Source organism: Monodon monoceros, unplaced genomic scaffold (assembly GCF_005190385.1).
Source record: "Monodon monoceros isolate NGI ecotype Baffin Bay Population unplaced genomic scaffold, NGI_Narwhal_1 Super_Scaffold_14, whole genome shotgun sequence".
Lineage (NCBI taxonomy): Eukaryota > Metazoa > Chordata > Mammalia > Artiodactyla > Monodontidae > Monodon > Monodon monoceros.
The window spans coordinates 3,094,470-3,121,221 of NW_021703770.1; the positions used below are offsets into that span (position 1 = coordinate 3,094,470).

General features: G+C 45.8%; 1 protein-coding gene across 1 annotated transcript in view; it reads left to right on the forward strand.

The window, feature by feature from the left end:
- The window catches only part of FAM135B (family with sequence similarity 135 member B), a 162,699-nt gene that overhangs the window by 17,972 nt on the left and 117,975 nt on the right, over positions 1 to 26,752 (forward strand). The window contains exon 2 of the mRNA XM_029222947.1: positions 19,039 to 19,118. Coding sequence (XP_029078780.1) covers positions 19,039 to 19,118 — 80 coding nt within the window. The remainder of the gene's footprint in view (positions 1 to 19,038; positions 19,119 to 26,752) is intronic.

Genomic DNA, 26,752 nt, shown 5'->3' on the forward strand with positions numbered 1-26,752 from the left:
GGCCTCTGAACATAAAGACGTCGTTGCAGTTGCTTCTGAATCCCTTGCCTGCATGCCTGCGAGAATTCATGGTGTGTGCACCCATGTTTGTGAGCATGTGTGGTTTTAGTCATGCATGTTTCCATGTGCACATGCCTGTGGTCATGTGTGCTTACAGTAATGGGCACACACACGTCTGTGGCTTGCATCGCTGTGGGCATGCATGGTTGCCTGTGTGCATGTCTGTGGGCACATGTGTGCACTTGTTTAAACAAATGGACTAGCAGACATGCCTGAACCCTGTCACGCAGAACCGGGGACTCTGGACTTTGGGGGAGGGATGCTGGCTCTGTCATTTCTCATGTCCTTCCCCTGAGTTGTTCTTTAATTATCCACCTCAATGTGCTAAAAGTGAAGTCTCTGCTGAGTGTCATGGTCTCCTGCTCAGCTGCGCTCTCAGACGTCTTCTCCTCTCCCAGGGGTTTGCGTGGCTGAGTTCTAAGAACAGTGTGATTACCAGCGGCCCTTTAGAGTCACCTGGAGGACTCTTTGGCACAAACACAGTTTAAAGCATCTTCCTCCTCCTCAGATCTGGAAGGAGGCGGTGCCTTTTGGGACCTTGCAGCTGGCCGCTCTCACTCAGAGGTCAAAGAAGGGTTGAAAGGACCTGCTGCCCGGGAGAGGAGGAGCTCCGGGGACGGGTCCTTCATCCCTCGGTGGCTGCAGAGGAGACACTTCAAGCCTCTGGCTCTCCGTTTCCTCGTCTGTCACTCACGTCTGGACCCGCACACTGTGGGTCTGGAATTGCATCCTGGCTCTGCCCCTCCCCAGCTGGAGAGAGAGCTGGTGTCATCTCTCTGAGCTCAGTCTGTATTCTGTGTATTATAAGAAGAGGCATCTCATGGTGTTCTTGTAGAATCAGATAGGTGAAGACACGTGGAGGTCTTAGCACCGTGCTCGGCACATTGCAGGCCTTCCCAGTGGTAATCAGTGACAGAGTTAAGTGACAGGCAAAGTGCTTTCACATCTGCTGGCTTGAGAACACCAAGAACGTCTTAAATAACTTTGCAGCCCCTGCATGTTAAACAGCGTATAGTGTAGGGATTTGTTAAAGGTTCGCTATAAAACACAATGAAACGGTGCATAATTAGCACCTTCCCCTTTTCTCCCTTGGGGAGGTTAATGCCCTCCCTGCTGAGGGAGGGCTTGAATGATGGACTAAGACATTTATGTTTATGCCTTAGGGGCAGGAAGGGGGCGATGGCAGGGGACGTGGGCCCAATTATGTCTGAGGGCAGACATCTTCAGGAGGTTATTGAAGTGGCCAAATCTTCATTCACTCATTCAATTTGTCAGACACCGTTTTCTCCCATTTAAAAAAATCGTGGTAAACACACATTACAAAAATGTACCTTTTAACCATGTTTTTAAGTATATGGTTCTGTGGCTGTACGTACATTCACGTTGTTGTGTGCCCATCACCACCATCCATCTCCAGAACGATCTCATCTTACATGTGTTACCTGCATATATCTGTATTTGTGTACAGATATATGTACACGTACACGCACACACTGATGCAAGCATTTTAAAGAAGAATAAGATTATATTGTACACAATGAACACATTTTTTTCCCCGACTGTTTACTCGCAGTTGAATGGATGAATATTTTCTGAGGGGCTCTACAGTCAAAGGCTGAGGGACATGAAAATGCAAAAGTATTGCCAGAGCAATATCGCCAGAATGAGTTGGAGGTCAGGATCCAGAACTCGGTGGGTTCGGGACTGAGTCACTCACTCATCCCCCCAGATGAAGAAGTCAGAGAAATAGGCCGTAGAAATCAATACGGTACATGTTCTTCCAGCAAGGAGCTCACGGTCTGGGGCTTGGCTTAAGCAGGAGCAATCCAAGTATTCATCCTTTCCTCATCGGTTCTTTGAGGGACTGCTGGGTGCCAGGTATTGTGCTGGGGTTTTGGCCTGAACAGGAAGGAGCAGGATATTCTTGCCCCTCACAGGGCATGGCCTCACCAGGGAAGGTCCACCTGGAGAGCAAGCATTGGAGATGCAGTGTCACCAGCCGACCCTCTGGAGCCCCAGGCACATAGAGAACAGGGGATGGGTGATGGACGGTACCTTACTCTGCAGGTGTCGGGGGCCAGGGATGGGGAGCCTTTGAGTTGAGTCCTGACAAACGAGGACAGTTGGAGGTGTTTCAGGCTGTCATCCCAAGGAAGGGGAGTGACACCTGCAAAGGTGTTGATGTGCGGAAGAGTAGGAGGCATTCACAGCAGCACATTTTATACCAGAAGCAGAGGCCGGTGATGTCAGGATAGAGAGCAGACTTGTGGTTGCCAGAGGGGAGGGGGGTGGGGGAGGGATGGGTTGGGAGTTTGGGATGAGCAGACGCAAACTATTACCTGTAGGATGGCTAAACAACAAGGTCCTACTGTAGAGCACAAGGAACTATATTCAATATCCTGGGATAAACCATAGTGGAAAAGAATATGAAAAAGTATGTATATGGATGGATAACTGAATCACTTTGATGTATAGCAGAAATTAACACAACATGGTAGATCAACTATACTTCAATAAGATAAATTAAAAAAAAAGATGATAGAGAAGAAGAGACACCTGATGCAGAATAAGGAGTCAGAACTTGAGAAAAGGCAGATCCTGTGCAGAGGAATCTGGTCTCAGGTTTAGCTGTCCCAGGCAGGGGTTGGAATTGTCTTTCTTCCACGAACTGGTTTGGAGGCTAATTCCAGAAGGTCCCTGACTATGGGATGTTCCCTTATCTTTCCATGGGTCACTGAGCCCTTTGAGATATCCGGTGATTCAGTAACATTCTGCAATGTTATTTTTTTCTCAAAGTGTTTTTAAGGTTTGTTGAAGGACTGTCATTCTAATATATACATATACACACAATATATATATTATTCTAAAAAATATATATATATATATACATATATATATATAATTTCTTTCCAAATCCCAACTGTAGAGTTATCTCTTATGGAGGATCGGGAGGTAAGAGTGTCACCACTCACCCTGTTTTATTCGAGGTCATCTCCCTTCCACCATCTTCCTAGAGAAACATCACACAGATATCCAGAAAGCACTACGAGCCCTGTTGCTTTGGGTGTGGCTCAGCAACTCTTAAGGCTTCTCATTTCTCCTCTGCTGTATTAGGAGGCCAGTTAAATTGGTTTGGAGTTCAGTGGGCTCCTGACTCCTGCATGGGTGGACGTACTCAGTGTTCACTTTTGTCTCCTCCCTGCCCCCGTAATATAAGACCGCACACACCTTCACCCCAGGTCTTCGCATGTCAGGGTTAATGGCATCACGATCCAGCCGTTGCCTGAACTCAGGCGGGACAGAGTGGTAGAGAGGATGAGTGTGCTCTCTGCAGCCAGATCTGGGTCCAAATCCCAGTTCTGCCGTGTCACCAGGTGGGCTGGTTTTACCTTGACTTTCAGGTTCATCTCCTGTAAACTGGGTACCTCAGCAGTATGACTGCCAGGGTTGAATGGTGTAATTTATGTGACAGCATCCATCCCAGCGCCCAGCGCCTGTAAGTGCTCTCTGACACCTCTCCATCAACCCTTGCTACTGCAGCACACCCCCTCACCACTCCTGCAGCACATGTGACAACATAATCTGAACTGGCCAGGCTCATTTACCCTCCATACCTTTGCTGGTCTCTTTACCTGGGACGAGAGGTAGATCACCCTTCTTTTTGTCATCTGCTGGTTTCTTTCTGAACTCCTTCTTTCCTTTAAAACTGAGTTCAAATATCCCTGACTCCTTGAGAGGCAGGTTAAAGAAACAGATTGTAGCAGATGTTAACATATTTTTCTTGCAGCCCTGAGAGTGTCAGCATCATTCTAATGCTGGAAGCAGAGAGAATTCTGGGCCATCAAGTTTGGCTCACAGAGAAGCAGGTGTCCTCATGGATCTTCCCACTGAGGCTCTGCAGAAATACGAATGTCCCTTATCCTCGCAGACCAAAGGGGTCACTCTTGGACTAAAGTAGGGGGTCATCTGGGCTGCCGGGATGTGGCACCCCAGCCTTGGACCTAGAGCCAGGCAACCCAAGTGCAAATCCAAGCTTAGATCCCTCCCGCTGAGGATCTCATCAATCAGAAGACCAAGATGACAGTCGTTAGTTGCACCTGTCCTTTGCTCTTTTTCTTGCCAGTAAGCAGAAACATGGCTCACAGCCCCAGCTGGAAATTGCAGGGTTGTGTAGAGCACTGCAAAAGGATTCTCCAGCAGATTGGAGCAGGAATTTAGTTTTGGCTTTCAGACTTCAGGTCAGTCTCCTCACTGAACACCTGGACAGAAAAACATGGAGACATTAGGTGACTTGCCTGAGGTCACATGTGACTCGCTGGCAGCAAGGGTTCTAGGACCTTTTGACCACATGACATGGGACTATCCTTTCACCAAGGAATATCCCATCCCAGCCTACCAGGGGGCCTCTGCGTGCTGGTATCCATCTCAGAGTTCTCATGGGGCTTGCTGCAATTCTGTTGTTTTTCTTTACCCCAACTTCAACTCAACCTGCTATAAAAGAAGTGGAACCAAGCGAACAAAATCCAGGGCTTTGGGAACACAGCAGGTCACTCAAGTGTAAAGTCTTTTTTTCAAGTTTTCACTCATTTGTCATCAGTGTGAGGTGATTAAGGATTGACTGTGCTGTGCTCAACATTGGAAGACCTTTCTGTAGTGTGGGGTTATGTGGCTCAAAGAATCTGACAAACCTTGATTTTCTTTCTTTCTTTCTTTTAAAATTTATTTATTTATTTTTGGCTGTGTTGGGTCTTTGTTGCCGCGCTCGGGCTTTCTCCAGTTGCGGCGAGCGGGGGCTACTCTTTGGTGCTGTGCACGGGCTTCTCATTGCAGTGGCTTCTCTTGCACGGGCTCTAGGCGCGTGGGCTTCAGTAGTTGTGGCACGCGGGCTCAGTAGTTGTGGCACACGGGCTCTAGAGCACAGGCTCAGTAGTTGTGGCACACAGGCTTAGCTGCTCCGTGGCATGTGGGATCTTCCCGGACCAGGGCTTCAACCCGTGTCGCCTGCTGGCAGGCGGATTCTTAACCACTGCGCCACCAGGGAAGTCCCTGACAAACCTTGATTTTGAATCCCAGCTCTGCTGCTTCTTTGCTGTGTGGCCTTGGGGAAGTCAGTCAACCTGTCTGAACCTCTTTCCTCATCTGTAATCTCAGATAATGACTACTTTTAGACCTGCTTTTAAAAGGAAGTGAAACTGTTTTCTGTCATCCTGAAGATAGTAGGACCATTTTATTTCTTGAGAACTTAAATCATAAAGTAAACTATTTGGGGTTTGCACATTGTAGATGAAAATCACGCAAAGATCCTTAATTAGTACCCTGTACGCCTGAGTCAAATGGCAAAATGCATACCAACGAGGCATGCAATATATATATATACACAGTGTGTTTATGATTTATGTCATTCATTTCTCAGCTCTTTATGTTTTAGTGACTCTGTGTGAAGTCAGCAAACATTTCTTAGCACCCACTGTGCGTGACATGCCAAGGACACAGGAGAAAAAAATGACAGATTTATTGAGAAGGGCTGACAGCTCACTCTGGAGATGATTGATTGCCTGAAACTTGGGAGCTTCCAGGATACAAGTCTTGCTAAGAAAAAGTGGGGTGGGGAGAGAACATGGGCTTTGAGGATGGGCGGAGCGGTTCTCAATCCCCGCTCAGCTCATTATGAGCGGCGGAGCCTTGGGAACGCCACTTAGCCTCTGTGAACCTGTTTCCTTTATTAATAAAATGAAGCTGACCGTAGCTAGGTGGTTCACTGACGCCTAGAGGGAAGGTGTCCCCTTGGACTGAGCAGTGGCACACGGCAGGGTCAGTGCTCGGTAGCTAGAAGTTGTGCTCATTGCCTTTGGACAGGGCAGCACCTTCCAGCAGGACAGTGTTGAGGAATGCGACCGCGACCGTGCAGTAGGTTCTCTCCTGTGTCATCTGCAGATTCAGAGATGCCTGGAGCGTCCCTGCTTCTTCCCTGTAGGCCCTGCCCTTGCAGATGCTGGTTGGGTGTTTGCCTTGCCTGGTCTTCAAGGGCAAGGGGGACACCGGAAGTGGTGGATTGCTGCCCCAGACGGTTGACATTGCCCTGAACTGCATACACCGGCAGCCGGAGCTTTGAACTCAAGGAACCTTGGTTATAGATGAAGGGAAAGACGTAAGAAACGGCAAACTGATAGTGAAATTGAGCAGCTGGTGCTGGCTGCAGAAATAAGAGCAGATGCCTCGGCTTTATAGTCAGAGAAGCGGCGGGGTTGAGGGTGATTGGTGGGAGGGAGGGAGAGACAGAGAGACAGAGAGAGAGAGAGAGAGAGACAGAGAGAGAGAGAGAGAGAAAGAGGTTGGAGAGTTTGCTTAGGGAGAGATTGAGCAAACACAGCCCATCAAAGCAGTCTGTTTACCCACCAGGGTGAGGGGCATCTCCGGTTCAAGCTAGCCTTCCTGGGTTCAGTTCGTCACAGCTTTATGAAGCCGCCTCTGAATTCTGCTCTTAAACATCTGACATTCTTTTCCCTTTTGTCTGTTTGTTCAATTCACTTAACATTTAGATGGTGTCATCTGTCTGTTAACCTTCCCGACCCAGGTCTTCTTCCTTACACTGAGCCAGGGCTTGTCCAGACATGCTAATCATGTTTGTATTAACAGTCACAACTATGGCCAGAGTGCAGAGCCTTGGCTGGGCATGGTACTGTCTTCTTCACACCCACTGCCTCTTCTGAGCCTCACAGCCAACCCGAGAGGCAAACCTCTTGCTTTTCCAAGTCTTTCCGACCCTGAGTTCCTTGCTTTCTACCCCACTCCCCACTGCCAGCTGGCGGGGAGTTCTCCAGTGACAGTTGGCCTCACAGAATGATCTTTTGGTTTCAAACGCCTCCCCCATTGTAATTACAGAGCACATCTCTTAGTCAAATGGAGCTAAGGGACTTCTTTATTGTGGTTCCGTCTGAACAGTTTTGTAGAAATAAGGATTTGATGGATGAGGAAATGGACATCTCTACGCAGGCAAGGAAATCCCTTGAAATCTCCAGAATGCCTTCAAGCTCCTGTTAGCTTTTATATCAAAAGGCAATTAAGAGGCATAGCAGCTGAGGGAAGACAATTAACCAAGGTGGTGACGATGTCTTTTCTTTTTTTAAAAAAATTTTATTTTTTATTTTTAGTTGCGTTGGGTCTTCGTTGCTGTGCGCGGGCTTTCTCTAGCTGCAGCGAGCGGGGGCTACTCTTCGTTGCGGCGCGTGGGCTTCTCATTGCGGTGGCTTCTCTTGTTTCGGAGCACGGGCTCTAGGCGCATGGGTTTCAGTAGTTGTGGCACGCGGGTTCAGTAGTTGTGGCTTGCGGGCTCTAGAGTGCAGGCTCAGTAGTTGTGGTGCATGGGCTTAGTTGATCCGCGGCATGTGGGATCTTCCGGGACCAGGGCTCGAACCCGTGTCCCCTGCATTGTCAGGTGGATTCTTAACCACTGTGCCACCAGGGAAGCCCAACGGTGTCTTTTCAAAAGAGACACATTCTGATGGAAAGGGCTGGAAACTGGTCGGGGATTCTTTCTCCGAGAACAGTTGGCAAGTGTGTTTATGTGTCTGTCTCTGTCTATACATCCATCATCTATCAAGCTGTTTTTAATGCAAGTTTAGTACCCACTTACCCTTCGTCATAGCCCATGCATGATATATGACTCACACCAGATTACTTGTGTTTTTCCAGAACGGAAGCAGGGTAGCAGGTGACATCGTACAAAACAATGTTTGAAGCATCTTGTATTTTCTGAGTACACACGGTGTGCAGGCACCTTTCATACATTATCACATTTATTCTTACAACAGACCTACCAGAGGGGTGTCGCTACGCATCTTTGACCAATGAAGAAACTGAGGCTCAGAGAGGTGAAATAATTTTCCTAATGTCACACCCCTGGCAGGTGGCAGCGCCAGGATTCACACCCAGGTTGGACTCCAAAGATTGTTCATTCCCAGTGTAGCACAATGCCTTCCACAAAACTATCTTTATTAAAATAATAATGGTAATAATTACATTAATTCAGCTGGTAATTATTAAAGACTTATTTTGTGCTGTGCTAAACTTTTTTTATGTCACCCTCAGGCAACACTATGAGTTGGGTCTAATTGTTTATCTACACATTACAAGAGAGGAAATGGTAGCTCAGGAATGTTAAATAACTTTCCTAAGGTCACACCGCTGGGAGGTGATGAATGTGGGACTTAAACCAAGCTCTGTTTGATTTCACAGTCGGTACCTTTAACCATGCCACTTACATGCTCTGGGTGGTGGAGGAGGGCTATCTTGGGCTATCTGTTTATATAGTAGCAGATATTAGAGTAAATTATTTTGGAAATATCTGTTTGTAGTTCCTCATTCCCTGTCCTGCATTCTAGCCAGACTTAGCTCCCCACTATTCCCATACGCGCTCTCCAGGAAGCACCCCTCTGCAGGTCTCCAAGCCGCTCTTCCACCTTAACATTTCATTGTATCTTCCCGGCATGGCCAAGACCTACCCATTCTTCAAGGGTGAGCCGAGATGGCGCTAAGCTTCATCAATACTAACTTGTGAAATGGGTTAAAGCCTAAAGAGGTCAGGTGAACTCATGTGCGGCCATATGCAATGTGAACACAATTCCATTATAGAGCACCCCTGTCTGCTAGGATCTCAATCATGCTCTGGGTCAGAGGCTGCGCTCTAATACCAAAGAAGCGCACTGTGATTCTACGGAACATGGGCCCAGCCTTGTTACCCGGAGACCAGCATTATAAGGAGGACCTGCTGAAAATGGGTGACATTCAAGATACTGCCTTCTGCTCTAGCCACTGTGCTGTCTTCACTGGCCTTGACTCTTAGCTCACACCTCTGTTTCTTGACATGTGAGGTCTCTCCTGTATGCTGTGCTCCTTTTAAGGACCAGTTTTAATTCACTTCTGCCTTGGATGGACCCCTGCATCCTACTGAAAGAAACATCTCCCAACCTGAGCTAACCTTGCCCTTTACCTCATCCTCTCGAAAACTCTGAGAGCCTCCTTATGATGAGAATTCTTGTTTGCGACATCGGCTTTCATCTCTGCTAGACTGTAAGCTCCTCGAGGACAGGGGCTGTTTTATCATCCATCTCTGGGTCCTCAGCCCCTATCTTGATGCCTTGTACCTGGCTTTGGTCAATTGACCATAAGTGAGTAGGAAGAATATGAATAAAGTGTACAGAAAACTTGCAACGGCTTTTTCCATTATCATCACTGGCATGGCTTTTCATGTTTGGGCTCTTCATGCTATTATGAGTCATCATTGGACCCCACTTACATTTGCTGGTGACCAGTATATATATATGAGTTGACCTTAACTGGAAGAATATATGTATATATTTTATCTTTGGAGTTATATAGCCATGAGCTTGCATCCTAATACTAGTTATAAGCTGTAAGTGTATGAGCATATAGTTTCATCTTTTTGAGCTTCAGTTTCCTTAAAGGAATAGTGGAGGAGATAATGATCATTTATGAGTACTGTCCAGGTAGAACGTGACATTGTATGGAAAACGCCTGGTGCGGTGCCTGACTCAGCTTGGCTTGTAAGAACGGGTGGCTTCCTTTGTTCTCGCTCTGATATTGTGGTTGTTACTGTTAATATTTATGGAGTATCCAAAGTAACGATAAGATAATTTGCTCATCTATGTATACAAGATATTATCACTTAATACCAACATATATCCTAGAATTAAATTATGTCCAAATATATCGGTACGATGGGTTGGAAAATGAACCAAAGTGAGTAGTCTTGTGTTCTAGTGTGGACTCTGCAAACTAGCTTGGTGGGCTTGGGGATCACCTTCCGATTTGCTGAGTCTACTTCCCAATGGCAACATCTAGATAAGCCACTATTTTAATAATTACAATTAGAGTTTGAAAAGGAATTGGTGCTTCCCACGTCTCATGCACTGTGCCAGGCGCTCTCCCTGTAGGGTCCCCTTTGTTCCTCATGACCATTGATTTTTAAGATGAGGAAACCAAAGCCCAGAGAGGTCAAATGAATTGCTCAAGGTCACGCACCTCGTAAGAGGTGAGTCGGTACTTAACACCTGGTCTGTGTGAGGTACAAGCCAGAGCTCTGAGGTTCCACCACGTGTTTTCATTCCGTGCCTCTGGTCCCTGTACACAAAAGACCTGTGAGTTGCGTTTGCTCCCCAACCCTGCCCCCAGCCTCTGACATCCTGGACCTCGTTGCTGGATCAGGTCTTAACGCATTAGAAAAAGTCTCTCTGCAGATACCCTCGGCCCAGTGTGATATTGCACAGCACATTTTCTGGTCTGCGGTTCTAAATCACCCATGTCATTTAAAGCTGTGTGAGAAGCTTGAAAGCCTGCTTCCACCCAACGTCACTTAATCCACGCGACACAAATGCGAAGAAAATAAAATGCTGCCTACAGTCAAAGAGAGAACCTGCACCCGTCGAGTACGCACCGGTGCCAGGACCCGTCGAGTACGCACCGGCGCCAGGCATCTTTGATGACATCCCGTCCCACATTGGCTCTCGAGAGGGTACCTTCATTTTACCTGCAGATGGTGCTTTTCTGGGTGACATAGAGACTGGCGCTGGCAACACTGACACATGGCCACTCATGCACATTAGAACCCCCACGTGGGTTGACTCGTTAGGTAGGAACAACAGGTCCAGCAGCCAGTGTGAATGAAAACAGCAGCGGGAGATGCCAGGATGGGGAAGCACGTTTGTTTCAGTGTTCCAGCAGCTCTGCAGCCTCGTTTTTGATAGATAGCATTTCCAACTAGGCTACTTGTGTTGCGGCTTCGAGTTCCTTAAGTGGCCTGCTTTTATGAACAGGAGCATTTGTTTGTGAGCCTATTTGGGTTGATACGTAAAAATAACAATAGCAAAAATAATACCCGTGATTTACTGCAGTCCCCTGTTGCTCTGCACCTTGGCTTTTATTTCTTTCGATATCAACTCTGGAAGGGACCTGAAAGCCCCTTTGCAAATGAGAAAACTGAAGTTCAGAGAGTTTAAATTGTCTTCAGTCACACAAAAACATCGTTATCGCGGCTGTAGTTTGGTTTTGGTTTTTAATGTGAATAAGAAGAGGTGAAAATAGGGGAGGAATTATAGATATTTCGTTCTGACTTGCAAGTCTGTATTCAAAGGGCACCCATCTTGTGAAGGTCATTCTTCTTCCAGCTCGTAGGAGAATTATCCCAGGAACCTAACTGGTATAGCTTTATTCACTGAGGTGTCTCTGAGCAGTAAGATAGATTTTTCCAGAAGCCTCGGCAGTTTGAGTCCCACCCAACGGTGACTTTCTTGGAATTTTTCCAAAGTGCCCGCTTCTTTACTCTGTTCAGGTTTCAGATTCCCTTTCTTTAAAAGAATGGAGTGGTGATGGTACCAAGAGGAGGGGGCAGCAGTGGTGCGCTGATGAATGTTTAAAACTGGCTCCAAAGGAAAAAAAGAGTCGAAACACTGGCCAATTTCCCTGATGCATATATACCCATCATGGCCAATTTCAGGCTACCAACTTGAAGGTAAAGAACCTGAAGTTTTGCAGTATTGACACACCACTGCCTGGTAGGGGATGTGCCACTTAAACATGCAATAACTCTGTAAATGGGTTTCTGTAGACATTTGATTTAAAAACAGTTTGAGGGCTTCCCTGGTGGCGCAGTGGTTGAGAATCTGCCTGCCAATGCAGGGGACACGGGTTCGAGCCCTGGTCTGGGAAGATCCCACATGCCGCGGAGCAACTGGGCCCGTGAGCCACAATTACTGAGCCTGCGCGTCTGGAGTCTGTGCTCCGCAACAAGAGAGGCCACGATAGTGAGAGGCCCGTGCACCGTGATGAAGAGTGGCCCCCGCTTGCCAGGACTAGAGAAAGCCCTCGCACGGAAACGAAGACCCAGCACAGCCATAAATAAATAAATAAAGCAAACTGTCAACAAGTAAAAATAAACACTATTATATTAAAAAAAAAAAGTTTGATTGAACACATGTTTATTAAGTAACCACAACTCAGTTTTGCCATTAGTGTTGTGTGTGTGTGTGTGTGTGTGTGTGTGTGTGTGTGTGGTGTGTTGTCCACACACCCTGTTGGAGAATGACAGTGAGTTAGGTTCACCTACACAAAGAGATCCCTCTTCCTCCAGGAAGTAGCTTTAAACTCTGGTGGACCAAAACTGTCTGCTTTGTTTCTACTAAAAAGTCCAACCTGGAATCTTAGATTTTAATGGCTTAATGCGTGGTAAAGCTAAGCTCTCCACTGCCAAGAGAAAGTCAGGGAGAGAAGTCAGATTGCCTCTGTCACGTCTTCTGAGTTTTTTCCCCATAGAAAATATGGCCCCAGGACGGTCTGGAATCAGATTCCATCAGGAAAGATTGTGTTTGGCTTCAGACATGTGACCAACCCTGACTTAAATACCACAGGGTGTCACAAGAAATCCAGACGCAGACAGCATCACTGTGCCACTGATGACGCCAGGGATGCAGACTTCTATGTTTCTGATCAACCATCCTTTCCACACGGCTTTCGTCCCCACAGCTGAAAGGTGGCTGCTTTAACATCCACTCCTGTTTTCTGTCTGTGCCAAGTCAGAGAAGGGACACACAACCCAAAGGTCATACACCTGAGGCTGCTTCTTCCAAAGCTTTCTGCTTTGCTCCATCTGACAATGTATGCTTTTCTCGCCATAACCAGGAGAGGATCTTAAGATGTCTCCTGGCTGCAAGGGACTCCAGAGGGAGAGTTTTTTTTTTTTTTTTTTTTTTTTTTGTGGTACGTGGGCCTCTCCCGTTGCGGAGCACAGGCTCCGGACGCGCAGGCTCAGCGGCCATGGCTCACGGGCCCAGCCGCTCCGCGGCATGTGGGATCTTCCCGGACCGGGACACAAACCCACGTCCCCTGCATCAGCAGGTGGACTCTCAACCGCTGCGCCACCAGGGAAGCCCCTGGGAGAGTATTCTTGAGTGCACACTGCTTTCCCTGACAAAGTCTGTTATTTATTATTTATTGTAAGGAAGGAGGGAATTATGGATGCTTGGCAGACAGTTCACAGTATGATTACCACACAGACCCTTCTGGATCAGCAGGAAGCTGGGGATACAGGAATGAGGAGGGTGCTCAGAGTAAACGTCAGTGGAGTCTGACTCAATTATTATAATCGTTGTTTTGATGCTGTTGAAGTATCCAGACAAATTTTGCTAAAATGTTAAAGGGGACTTTTCTTGAAAAAGTATCTCATTATTTGCTACCGAAGCCAGTAAATTCCAACAAATGGATTGTAGTCCTGTCGTGGTGGGTGGATACCGTGAGAACAGATGAATCAGTCTATGAGTGTGTAGTGAAAATATATTGGTCATTTCCTGGGTCTTTTTTTTTTACTGTTGTTAATTTTTTGGAACATCAAGCCTCTCTTACTGGCAAGACTTCCTTTGTTTCCCTACTAGGCCAGAGAGTTTCACCCCCAAATCAGTGGGTCTTCCACTTTCAGGTTGGGTTACACAGCCATTAACAGGCAGAGTTTAAGAACTCACATTCTTAACCACTGTGCTATATTGCCCCTGAAGACTCAAAGAAAGATGATGTTTTCCAGCCATATGGGCAAAGCCATATCATAGTAGAGCACTACATCTTGTGTCCGCCACTTTGTATTATCATGCAGTATGTGCCCCAGGCATCTCTGAACCTTGTCCCACCCAGACCCTCACCTTTCCCCCAGTTTCACCCCAGCTGTGAGGTTGGAGGATAGATAGGGATGGTGTTTGGGGGAGGATGTCTATTTCACACACATCCTACACCAGTATTTTATCTTTGATGGAATATGGGGGTTGAGAATCATACCCAGGGCTTTCCATGCACTGCCCTGTACATACCTCATGACAGTTCTGTGAGGTCATTACAGGTGTCATCACCCATGAGGAAAGGGGCTCAGAGAAGGAAAGTTATTGTCTCCATTTGCCTGCTGGGCTCTGGATCCTAGGCATTTTGACTCCAGGCTCTGTGTTGACCTTTCCGCAAACACAGTGATTTGTATTTTAGGTCATGTCAAATGTCCCTGGGTCCCAGAGTGGTGGCTTCATAATATGTCTGATATAAAAGTGGTTATGACAAAATGCCATAGATCTCTGTATTCCCATTATAGAATAGGATTTCTAGTTTTATTAGTATTAAAAGAATTGCTTGTGGATTCTGAGTCACACGGTTTTAGATGTTGGGATTGGATTGTATATACCTGTGGTTTGAGGGAATTCCTCTTATTGGAATTTTCATTCATTCATACATTCCTCTGGCACTAAATGAATGTCAGCTGTGTGTCAGCACCATGTTAGTTGCTGGAAATACAAAGATGAATAGGGTGTGGCTTCTCCTTCAGCAGCTGGTGGTGATGGATATCTCTGTAGTCAACTGAGAACTAATGTTTATGAGATGCTTTTCTCTCCTTAGCACAGTGCTCTTAGTAAGAGCTCTAAGGGACACAGAAGTGAAAAGTATCATTCTTGTTCTCACTGTGTTTTTGAGAAAACGGGGGAAATACATGAGTGATCAGAATGAGTGGTTAGGCTTCTGGGGATAAAACGGTGATGGGGAAATTGAGGTGAGCTTATGAAGGTTGAAGCACCAGGCTTTGCCATCATATGAGTGTACAACCATTTATTTAATCTTTCTTTGTTGTTCTGATTTTTCATTATTATAAAATCACACACACACACTTTTAAAGTTAGATTCCTAGGATAGAGCTATTGGGTCAAGGAAAATAAACATATTTGAAGATTCTTGCCAAATTGCTTTCCGGAAAGGCTGTCGTGATTTTTCATTTCTACCAACAGTGTAGAAAAGTACAGCTCTCATTGTACTTAAAATACTTTTTTTGTTGATTAGCAACTGTAATTCCATCTGCAACCTTAATTCTTGTTTCACAGGTTCTGAAGATTGGGATGTAGATGTCTTTGGAAGGGACATTATTCTACCTGCCACATTAGGTAAAGGGCATGGTTCAGTGGATGGAAGCCAATAGAGGATGACTATTTTATTATCACTTCCCAAAAGGGGTTCTGTGGAAATCTAGACTCTTCAGGCACACCAGCACATTGTCTGAAGTTTTCCACTTCCTGGTCTTAACTTCTCCGTTCCTTCTGACTGGTACTCATCCCCCATATTCTCCTACCACTTGTTCGTTCTCCAAGGATTGGAGCCAACTGCTCCCTTCTTCATGGTGTCTTCCTTGAGTCACCACAGCTGGAAAAAGGTGGCTTTCAGGTGGTTAAAGGATATCTATTTGAAGCAATAAGGTTATTCTAGGAGATGCGCTAACATTCTTTACCAAATATGTGAACTCGGACAAATTCCTTCATCTCTAGGGTTAGTTTTCTAATTTAAAGATGGAAGTCATGGTAAGTGCATCACAGATTTTCTGAAGGGATCAAACAGTATCATGTGTATCATATATGACATGGTTTGTGAATTTATGACCTGGCGGGACCTTCATGTCAGACAAAAGAGAATTGCTAAAGGGGTTTAAACATTCTGTGTAATCAAGCCAGAAGCCAAATGGACCAACCTAATTGAAACTTACTTCTTTCAACATAAGCCTGTAAAGCATCTGAAGTGCAAGATGACTAGTTCTTTGAAATAAGGTTCAGTAGCACCAGTGCTTTTAAAGAGGAAGAATTCAGACAGTGCTCTGGAGTTGGTTATAAAAGTGTTGTAATTCTGCAACGAAATGTGACTCCTATGAGATGTAACAGGCAAAAACAAATTAGTATTACTTCTGGAGTTAGAACCTCGATGCCCTTTGCTAGCTTAACTACTTTAGCTATTTCTGGAGTTAGAACCTCGTTGCCCTTTGCTAGCTTAACTACCTTAGCTAAGTAGTTAAATACCTCCAATGACTCAACGTCTTCTTTGGTTGACACTTGAGATGATGTTTTCTTTTCCAAAGGCTTTATGGAGGGTCAAACAAGATGGCATACATGGAAGTTCCTAGAACAGATCCTAGCTCAGAGATGCTTAATAAATCTTGAGCATACCTGCAACTGCCTCCAGCACAGTCTGATAGAAAAGTGATACATAGCCTCTGGCAATGAATGACCTATTTTATGTTCGGAGAGGAAAAGCCATTAGAATATTACAACTGCTGGTGGTGAATTTGTGCCTCTTCCTTTGATGATGAAATTATTGAAATGCACTGGTCTTTTATTATGGAAACACTAAAAGCGACATCTTGTATTTATATAAATTAGAGTTGGCCAATTATTGGCCCATGGAGATTTAGCCTGAAAATGTGCTTTATCTTGTCAACACAGTGCTTTATTGTTAACGCCGTGGCCATGGCTGCTGCTGCTAATTGTCTTTGCTGTTGCTCTTGTCATTATCATTGATTTATGAAGCAACGTTTAAAAATTTAAAGATGTTTTATTGAAAATCCAAATTTCTGTCTTCCCTTGAAAAACGGAAAGATCTAGCATTGCATAGCCAACATTTCTGCACAGTGGTAGCTAGCTACTGCTAAGTAGCAGCTTAGGCAGTGCAGGGACCTTTTACTCTGCCTCAGCCTCCCTCTCACAGATGACGGTGTCCATGGTTATTTGTTATTGTGTTTCCCCTGTAAATTTCATGATGGTAGTAAATGTTCAGCTTATGTGAATTGTTCCCTTATGTGGAGACCCTATGGGGAGCCTGGATCTCTACCCTCCACACAGCAGTCACAAGGGCACAAATATGTTATGTTCCTGGGAACCTCCGGTCACATTTTCATCCATTGATCAATACATAAGCCTGTTTTAGGTGTGTTTCTGTTTAAAGGCATATATATATATATTCATCTGGCTCTGGTTCGTTAACATTGAACTCATGACTGACAGCAGTGTAACTCATACCAGAACAAAGGCTGTCTAACACACTGTTTTCTGTGTGAGGCACATCACAGCCTTCTTGCTTTTCGGAACACATTAGACAGGACTTTACCTCTACACTCAGAGGCCATTTTAAATATCAAAAATAAGCTCCAACCAAAAAGCCTGCTTTCTGTAGGGAAAGGACCAGGAAAGAAGCAGCCTAGCAAGACAGAAAATTTTTGACAATAGTAGTTCTACCGTAGCCAAGCAACACAGGAAAAACAGTGGCTTCACCTCCACCCACACCAGCAAAGGCCAAGTGGGAGCCTAGATGTTCACCACTGCCAAGCTGTAACAAGCCACACCTTTCCCCCACCTGGCAAGAGCAGGTCTCCAGTAGGGAGCTAGATTTTCACTACTAGTGGGTGGTGACGAGAACTCCACCTAGCCTGGTTTACGTGGAGGCCCTCTGGGGAGCCTGGATCTCTACCCCGACATAGCAGTCACAAAGGCACAGGTATCCCCAAGAGATCTTTGACAAAGTTTCAAAAGCAATTCTATAAAGCCTTTCCAATAAACGGTCCTGAAGCAACTGGACATCCACAGGCCAAAAGAAAACAAAACAAAAATTCAACTTAAATCTCAGTCCTCATATAAAAGTTCACTCAAAGTCAATCACAGATTTAAATGCAAAATATAAAACTTTTAGGGAAAAAAAAATGGAGGCAAGCTTTGGGATCCAGAGCTAAGCAGAGAGTTTTTTTAAACTGGACACTAAAAGCGTGATCCATAAAAAAAATGGATAAATTCAACTTCGTCAAGATTAAAAACTTCTGTAAAATGTGTTACAGAGGGGATTAAAAGGTGAGCTACAGGGAGAGGTATATGTGGTATACGAGGCAAAAGAGAAAATGCAGAAAACTCACCATCATGTCTTTCCTTGGACCTCGAGGTCCCTAGACTGTTTGCTTTCTTTTTCACCTTTAAGAATCTTCTTTTGTTTGTTTTCTATATACTGTCTAGAGTTTTTAGCTGTACTTAGTGGGGATAGAAAAAAGTATGTCTACTCCATTTTTCCTGGAAGCAGAAGTCATGACAAGTACCTTTTTCTTCTTTTCTTTTCTTTTTTTTTTTTTTTAAATCCTCATTCTACAGATACAAGAACAAGTTCAGAGAAGTTGTGTGATGTACTCAAAGTCACACAGCTCTCAAATGATGTCACCCAAGCTACATAAGTGCAGTGCCAGTGGTCTGTGCTCTACATCTCCTTGGATCACCATATACACATAGACATGTCAACAGAAACATTCTCCAAGTGTATTCACAGTGCAACAGAGTCCATAGCAAAATAGCTCCCAGCTGTGAGTTCAGTGAGCCATGAGAGACTGATGTGTTCATGGTCTATTTTACTTCTATTTCACTTGGTTTTATTCACATTCTATTACACAATGGCTTTGAAATCAGTGGAAGGGGAGAACAATTATGAGGCCAGAAATGTTCCCAAGTGCTTGCAAACAAAAGGATCATTGATTGCAAAGCACAGAACTTCAAAAAGTGCTTCTGCACATGTGGCAAAAGAAGACAGATGAGAGAGTTTGCTGACAGTGTGAGAACCTGCACGATATTCTGAAATGACTGAATCTGGAAATGCGGGTGACATAATAAAAACAAAGGCACAGAAATACACTGGTAAAAATGTTTGTCAATATCCCCAGGATTAGCAGTTCAGCTGCCGTGTTTCTAAAGGAAATGTTTGTCTGTGTTGCAACCTGATAGCAATTCAATTTGTGTATGGATTGTTCACCATGCATTAAACTTCCTATTTTTCTGTAAAATGGACTTTTTTGACTGAAGAAAAATCACACCCCTAATGTACGTGCCATATGACCTATCTTCCTTTTTCCTATTTCCATCACTACCAACCTCTTACGTGTTTCATATGCTCTCAGGTGTCTTCAGCTTGGCCCATCCCATCCCTTTCCCACTATGCTAACAAAATAAATCTCTCTTTGATGCTAGATGATCATGCATGTCGTCCAGAAACTTTCCTGGTTCCCTACAATCTTTAGGATTAAGTCTAGGTATTTTTAACAGCAGCCAACAGTAAGAAATCTGATATTCAGCAGCCTGTCCTCTGTTCTTTCCTTAGGTATTATCAGATCCGAGTGACCTTGAAGGTGTCCTCAAGGATCCCCCACAGACTGAGTGCCTCCATCCTTGGGCAGACAGGTAAGCAGGAGGATGGCAGTGGGGCACTTGTTCCCCGCTGGTAAGCCTTCATTTATCACTGTAAGCCAGGGCTTAGCAGAGTGCCAGGTACATAAAGGCACTCAGTAAATCATTGTTGAATGCTGAATGAGTGGGTTTTGGAAATGGAGACCCACTGTTGCTTTGGCCATGTGTGTACGTTATTGCAAGGGGGACCTGGATGAAGGAAAAAACAAACAAACAAACACTCTCCCAGGAGCAGCTGGCATCTGAGGATAAACCTGGCTGTGGAGGTTGGCTAACGTCAAGTCAGGGAGGAAGAGGAAGGGAAATGGCATCCAGCAGATAGGTAAGAAGAAACCTGTTGAAGAGAATTTGATATCATCTAGGTATAGGGGACTGAGTCAGCAGGCAGGTGTGGTAGCACTTTCTGTGCACAGCAAGGAGTCAGTGCAACACTCCTAGGGAAGAAGGATTGCCAAGAACAATCCAGGTTCTAACCTTGGAGAAGCTGGAGTATTAGTAGGTATCCAGGGCTCCCAGCAGTTTCAGTGTAATAGTGTTGAGTCCGAAATATAGAGCTTATTACATAAAAATTAAGGCTAGGCGTCAAGATTATATTCTAACAGAAATATTTTCATTAGTAAATTTGGGAGAATGTATAGATCAGCCAGACCTGAAGAAGAAGAAGAAACACTTCGGGATGGAAGCGGAAGTATGGAGATAAAAAGACAGAACTAGGTGAAATCTGCTTAACTTTCACTGTACAAGGTAGCCAAGAATATTATAGAAATCATATCCAGCAGAGTAAGAGTTCCAGTCATAGCTACACTTCCAAAAATTCATCTGGAGTTGCCCTGGCAATTAGACCACCCCATTGTTGACAGTGATATTATGGTGAGTAAAACTGCATGCAGTTGAATAACCACAAAGTGGGAGTGTAGATGTGGTGACCTGTTTATCTCTGCCTGGGAGGAGGAGTGGGAGATTCGGGGCAGAGTAGGCTACTTGGACCATGCAAGGGACAATCGGGGGGGCTGATGGTTTATGGGCAACAGGTTGACTCAAGCCTGTGATACAGAAAGAGAAAGATACTGGAGACCACTGGCTCCTCCCCTGACTCTGGAAAGAGTTAAGCATTAAGTAGTAGTCAAGGCTCCACATTTCCAGGGAGGTCCTTCTCTTCCACCCTTCACTCTCCTCCTCTCTCCAGGAAATAAATCAGGCATCTAAGACTGGTGGTCACTCCCTCTCCTATGTGCATTCAGGACGCCTGCAGTTCCCCCACTGTGCTACCACCTGTGTCGTGCTCCTTCCCCAACCCAGCTTCTGCCAGAAGAAGGTTCATGGAAGTGAATGAGAAAGTAGAAGATTTGAACCCAAATCTTGCAGGAACTAGTCATGTGATCCCAGGCGTTAACAACTTGAGCTTCATTTCCTCACCTGAAACATGAGGATAAATATCCATCCTCTGTAGGGCTTTGTCTTAGACATTATAGCTCTAATTTTGTTTATTTGGGTCCTCTCTCTTTTCTTCTTGGTGAGCCTGGCCAGAGGTTTGTCAATTTTGTTTACCCTTTCAAAGAACCAGTTCTTGGTTTTACCGATTCTTTTTCTGCTGTTTTTTAAATCTCTATTTATTTCCTCTCTGATCTTTATTATCTCCTTCCTTCTGCTGACTTTAGGTTTTGTTTGTTCTTCTTTTTCTAATTCTTTTAGGTGGAGGGTTAGGTTGTTTATTTGAGATTCTTCTTGTTTCTTAAAGAAGGCTTGTATTGCTATGAACTTTCCTCTAAGAACTGCTTTTGCTGCATCCCATAGATTTTATATGGTTGTACATCTTGGAGATTATAAATGAAAAGGGCGTTTTATATTTTACAGAGATTATTAAGGTAAATGTCCCAGGTTAGGAACTGGCACAAAGTAAGTGTCCAGTCAGTCTGACGTGTGAGTGGTCACCTGATCAGGGGTTTGAAGCTGGGTTCTGGTCTCAGGGACAAGGCTGGACCTGGAAGTCAGGTGGGATTAATGCTTAGCTGACTTGATGGATGCCATCCCCAGGTCCCCGACAAAGGACTCTGCTTCTTCTCGTGACTGTGTAGCTCAAGAGCTCAGTCCCTGTCTCTGGCTGAGCTGTCTCTTGGAGCTGAGAGGCCCAGCTGTGAGGATCAGAGGACTGCTGGGCGTCCAACAGCTGGCAGAGCCCAGCAAGCAGCTTGGGGAAAGGAGGACTCCTGCTGGAGCTGCACAGAGACAAAAAAAAAGAAAAATGAAATGCAGTTTGGGGAAAAAAAGGCTATTTTCTTCTTTGGTCTAGTTTGACATGGGGATAATTGTGGACCACTTGGTAGGCCCTTGAGTTTACGTGAGTATGATATTTAGAACAGAAGGCCCATATGGAGGTCAGCAGTAATTACAGTAGGGATGGCTCCATGGGTGAGGAATAGATAGTGTTTGCGATTTCTTCCTCAAGGTGAATTTTCCAGTTTTAGTGTTTTCAGTTAGACGTTGCCTCATTACAAAGCACTCCGAAGCTTAGTGGTTCAAAACAACAATTTATTCTTGATGTTTTGAGTTGGCTGGGCTCAGCCAGGTCATTTGTACACTGCTTTCAGCTGGGATCTCAGTGGAGGACAGATTACCCACGATCATAACATCAGACTTGTCTTCACACACGTTTGATCTCTCAGTTGAGGTGGCTGAACTGCCTAAGGGAATGGTCCAGCTGTCTCCAGTTGGGTGTCCAACTTCTTCTATGGTAGCTCAGGTCACCAAGGGAAAGAAAATGGAAGATTCCAGGTCTCTTAAGGGCTAGACTGGGAAATGGCACAGGGTCTGTCCTCCACATTCCATTGGTCAAGGCCGATTGCAAGGCCAGTCCAGCTTCAAGGCAGGAGTGGAATATTCTCCAACCCTTCATGGAGCAACTTCTGTATGTACAGCAAAGGGAGAATGTTTCAGCAGTCACATTTACATCCAATCACCCAGACATATTTCCATTACCTGCATGTAGTTCTCAGTAAAAAAGAAAATATATATATATGTTTAGTCGAGTACTGATATATTGAGAAATCACCAGAAGGAGTCAAAACACTTGATGTCGTTGACACTTATTAGTTGAGTGATCTTATTGGGACAAATCATTTAATTTGGTTTTTTGGTTGCATTTATCTCTAAAACAGAAATAGGAAAAGCTTTCTCTGTCTAAAGAGGCAGAATTCAGGAGTGGTGCAGGACACACACTCAGAAATTTCTGGGTTCAAATCCTGCTTCCGACTCTTCTCAGCCATGTGGATTTAGGAAAGTTATTTTAGCCAATTTGGTTTTTTGGGTTCTTCACCTATAAAGTGGGGCTGATAGGAGGTCCCTACCTCATAGGTTTATGTTAAGGTTTGAATGAGTTATGCAAGGAAATGACTAGAATGGTCCTGGCACACAGTAAGCCCACAATAACCACTAGCAAGAGTAAGTGATGCTATTATGCATTCAGTAGTTGTTTACTTAGTAGCAGCTGCCCCAGGCCGGTCCCATGGAACACATCCCTGGGGATGAGAAGATTCCTTCCTGCTCTGGAGGCACCCACAGTCTTCCTGGGGAGACAGAAGTGTCACACTAACAAATACAGTAGAGGTGGAAGCTGACACAGCTCATCTGAGACAATGAGAGCTGGAAGGGTGAGCAGAAGTTGGCCGTGCAGGCAAAGGAAGGGAAGGATGTTCTCGGCAGAGGTACCAGGCCCCGATATCCCTGGGACCTGAGCAAGGGTGTTCCTGGGATGATGAGAGATCTGGCGTGGCGGGTGATAAGGACGGAGACAAAATGAGAAGAGAAACCTTGGCGGCCGGGTTTGGAGGCCACGATGTGCCACGTGGAGCAGATTGATTTCGTCTCAGAGGCACAGCCAGATGAAATGAAAGCACTAGGAAGACATAAATCCAATGCTGTTCAAGCACAAGACGTTGCTACACAAATTAAGGGGCAGAATTATACAGTCTTTCTCTCTTTTTAGATATATCTGTTCTCTCGTAGCCATATGATATGGAAATGTCTTTCAACCATGTAGGTGATTTGGATTCTGCTTCTCTAGATGGGAAATACTTTGGCGTTGGGTTTTCCGAGGTAGGTGTTTATGATTTGATTCTGTGAATAAGAAAAAATAGTAACTCCCCGTGTGAAATGTAGCCATAACCTGTATACTATGGTGTTTTCTTTTCTTCTGTACTTTTAAAAAAGGTGACTTGGGACAGGTTTCTGTGGTAAATGGATAGTTCCTTCTTGTCTGAGGTAGCGACATATCTTGTAAAATAGACTAGGACAGGCTCTGAGCTTGTACCAGGTAAGAGCAGTCCTCCCCTGGGCATTCTAGAAAGATGACCACATTACAGAAGGGACATGTGTGTGAACAGGTGACTGTACCCCAACTGGAACAGTGCATCACATCTGCTCCCGGCGCTTGGGGCCAGGCATAAAGGGAGCTACTTCTCTGTAGATGTGGAAGGGTGGGTGATTCGGGCCAGTGGTCAGTACGACTCTGAAGGCCACTGGGTCTTGGTCATCACCCAAAATAGAAAAGTATGAATTGTAGGTGATCCCCTAATGGTTCACTGACACCAGGATATCCCTGGGCTGTTCCAAACCTTTTCAAGTTTCTCCTATAAGCCGAAGTCCTGGGTGCCAAGAGGTACAGAGGTGAATGATGGTCAATGAAAATATAAGGGTTAAGGGATTCCAGGAAGAGAAACCAGAAGTAAGAAATTAAAAAAAAAATGTGATTCTGTTTGCATCAAAGGCTTACATTTTGTGGGTCTCACAGCTTTGTTCTCTCTTCGGAGTTCAGGGTTACAGGTAATTGGCATGTCTGCATCTGTGAATGAATGTTACGGATACGTAGCCTTGGCGATTTCCTTCCGCCAAAACGATGCTATTTAATAGATTGTGCAGTCCTTCCTACCTGGAGATGTTAAAAAAAATATTATTTTCCCTTAGAGGGATGATCACTTAAGGGAAAATAGGGGGAGGGGGAGGGGTGCTGCCTAAGCCGATTGAGGCTGTGCTATAGGCGGTTCGGCCCAGGCATCTGCTGGTCACCGCTCACCGAAGCAGGAGAAAGGACGAGCAGTGAATTGTGAACGCGTAAAAATGGCCATGATTAGTTTTAGTCATGTTTTGAGAGGTAATTTCCCTTTCCATTAAGCAGAAGCTTTTCTGCGTTTCACCGTGTTAAGGGGTGGGGAGAGACATTTATTCTTCAAATGAATCAAACTAACTTCTTTTCAGGGTCCATTAACGTACCCCTACATATCAAATATGCTTGTTTTCATGGAGAATGTTAAGCAGGTAAAACACTCCAGCTCCCAGGCTCTGAGTGCCCACCTGGGGCCGGAGGAGAGTGATGCTCAGGGCTGTCAGGAAGGATGTGCCTGGGTGAGCCCAGGCTTGAAGGATGCTCTCCCCTCTGGTCCTCGCAGCAGTCAACTGAGAAACACCGAAGCCAGGGCCCCTCACCTTGGACTCCCAGTGCAAGCTGGGAATCTGCTCTGCCAGCTGGTGCGGTGACCCGGCTCCCTGGGGGTCCAAGTCAGAATTGTTGCCTATCCTTTGTCCTTGAGATCAAGTCTTAAAGTCTGCTTGACCGCCAAGGTTCTTCTTTGGGAAGCTTTCTCCAGTCTCTTGTACCACGGTTCACGCCTCTCTGCCTCTGCTTTTGCTTTCCATGCCTATCCCTCCTTTCCTCACCCTCTCACCCCGCTAGTCCCACTAGGCTGGCAGAAAGGATTTATGCTGGTTCTCCAAGGGCGATCCCTTGCCCCTGGCAGAATTGCTCATTCCCTGTCTGAGCATATCCTCTTCACTACCTGTACACACACAGCACGTGCCCCTCCCCCATTTGTGGGCTTCTCCTGCCCCCTTGCTCTCAGTACCTGCACCTGGGACTTTGCTTGGAGGACCACCCCAGGCTCCCAGAAGCACTCTGCCCAAGATCTGAACGTGCCTGGGAGTTTGAAGCCCACCGTCCCCCATCCCCTCCCCACCCAACCCCTGCCATGAACCAGTGAGTATTAGTGCAGGGATACAGAAGCCCATCTCCCGTCTCACGAGGGGACAGACTGAGATGTAGCTCACCCTCCAGAGTCCCCTGCAGGATCAGGCTGGCGCTGCCTTCTTGGGGACCTTTGCTGAAATGCACCCTTGCCTGTCTTCCTTCCTCTCCCTGCCCTGTGTCCCCACGTCCCAGGTGGTCTCACTGGGCACACCTGTGCTAAGTTACCTGCACACAGTCCTCTTCTCTGGATGTGCTGTTCATCATCTGTGTCCAGAAACCACTAGAAGAGGCACTGCAGTTCGTTCAGTATCACATACGAGGTGTGGTGTGAAGTTAGCCGGACCTGCGTTCACCTGGGTTCCTTGTGACCCTGAGCCAGTAGCCTTTGGGTTTAGTCCCCTATAGAAATGACCCTGAAGGGCTGTTTTGGGGATCCATTAATCTACTGTATATGGGTAGTGAATGGACTTCCTGTCGCATTGGGAGCCTGCATGTACACCTACACATCAAAGCGTGACCTCCTTGATCACCCTCCTGCCACATTTTTCAGGGATGGTCCCCTAATCTGTCCCGCATTTAATGCATTTTCTGTGGAGATACTTACACAGCATCAAATCCCAGATTCTAAAGCCGGCTGTGTATGTGGCACAGTTGACACAGAGCTTGATGGCTGACCCTGCTCTCCTGGAGCTCAAGGACTGGGGTGGGGAACCACGGGGTGAGTGACAAGGGCTCAGGAGGAGGGAGGCCCTGGGGGCCCAGGGCTCAGGACAGCCTTCCCTGGAAGGCCCGACTGCTGTCTTCCTGAGTCTGTCTTCTGTGAGCACACCTGACCTCCAGGTGTCCCGACTGTAGGTCCAGGTCATCAGTGCAAATCTCTCTGTGCTCAGAAAGTGAGCAGAGTCCCGCCATCGGGTCTTCACAGCCTCAGCTGCCCTGCCATCGGCACACCTGCCCTGGTGCTTCCCTCCACGCTGAGCAAGGCTCCTGGGCCCCCTGCCTGCTCTTCACTCAGACAGCAGCACCACCAGCGCGCACCTGCACGGCAAAGCTGCACCTGGGGAACCGCATTTCAGGGAAACACACCTAGAGAAAAAGGTGAGGGAGAGCACGGGCTCCCTGAAGCATAGGCCAGAGAAGATACACACACATCAGAGCTGCTTCCCTTGCGGATGAGAGAGAACAATCTTTATCTCTAGAGCACTACACACAGGCTCCAGAACCAGGTGGCTGAGTCCCAGTCACTCTGGGTGACCTTGGGCTTGTTTCTAACCTCCCTGTGCCTCATTTTCCTTCTCTGTAACATGGGAATAGTGATAACAATAACAACAATAATAGTAATAATAATAATAATACCTTCTTCATAGGGTTGTAAGAATTTAAAATATTAATGCACATAAGCACGCAGAGGGGAGCCTGACATCCTAAGCCCTCAATAAATCCCGGCTATTTTTAAGTTTTATTACAAAAGCCAGAGTCAGCAGACTTGGGTGAAATTTGCATGAACTGAAATGTTAGTCCTGATGGGTTTTGCTCATTCGGGAAAATGTTTCTCGGGTGCCTCCGGTGTGTCAGGCACTGTTTCTGGAGCTCTTGAGCCCCCAGATGCCCA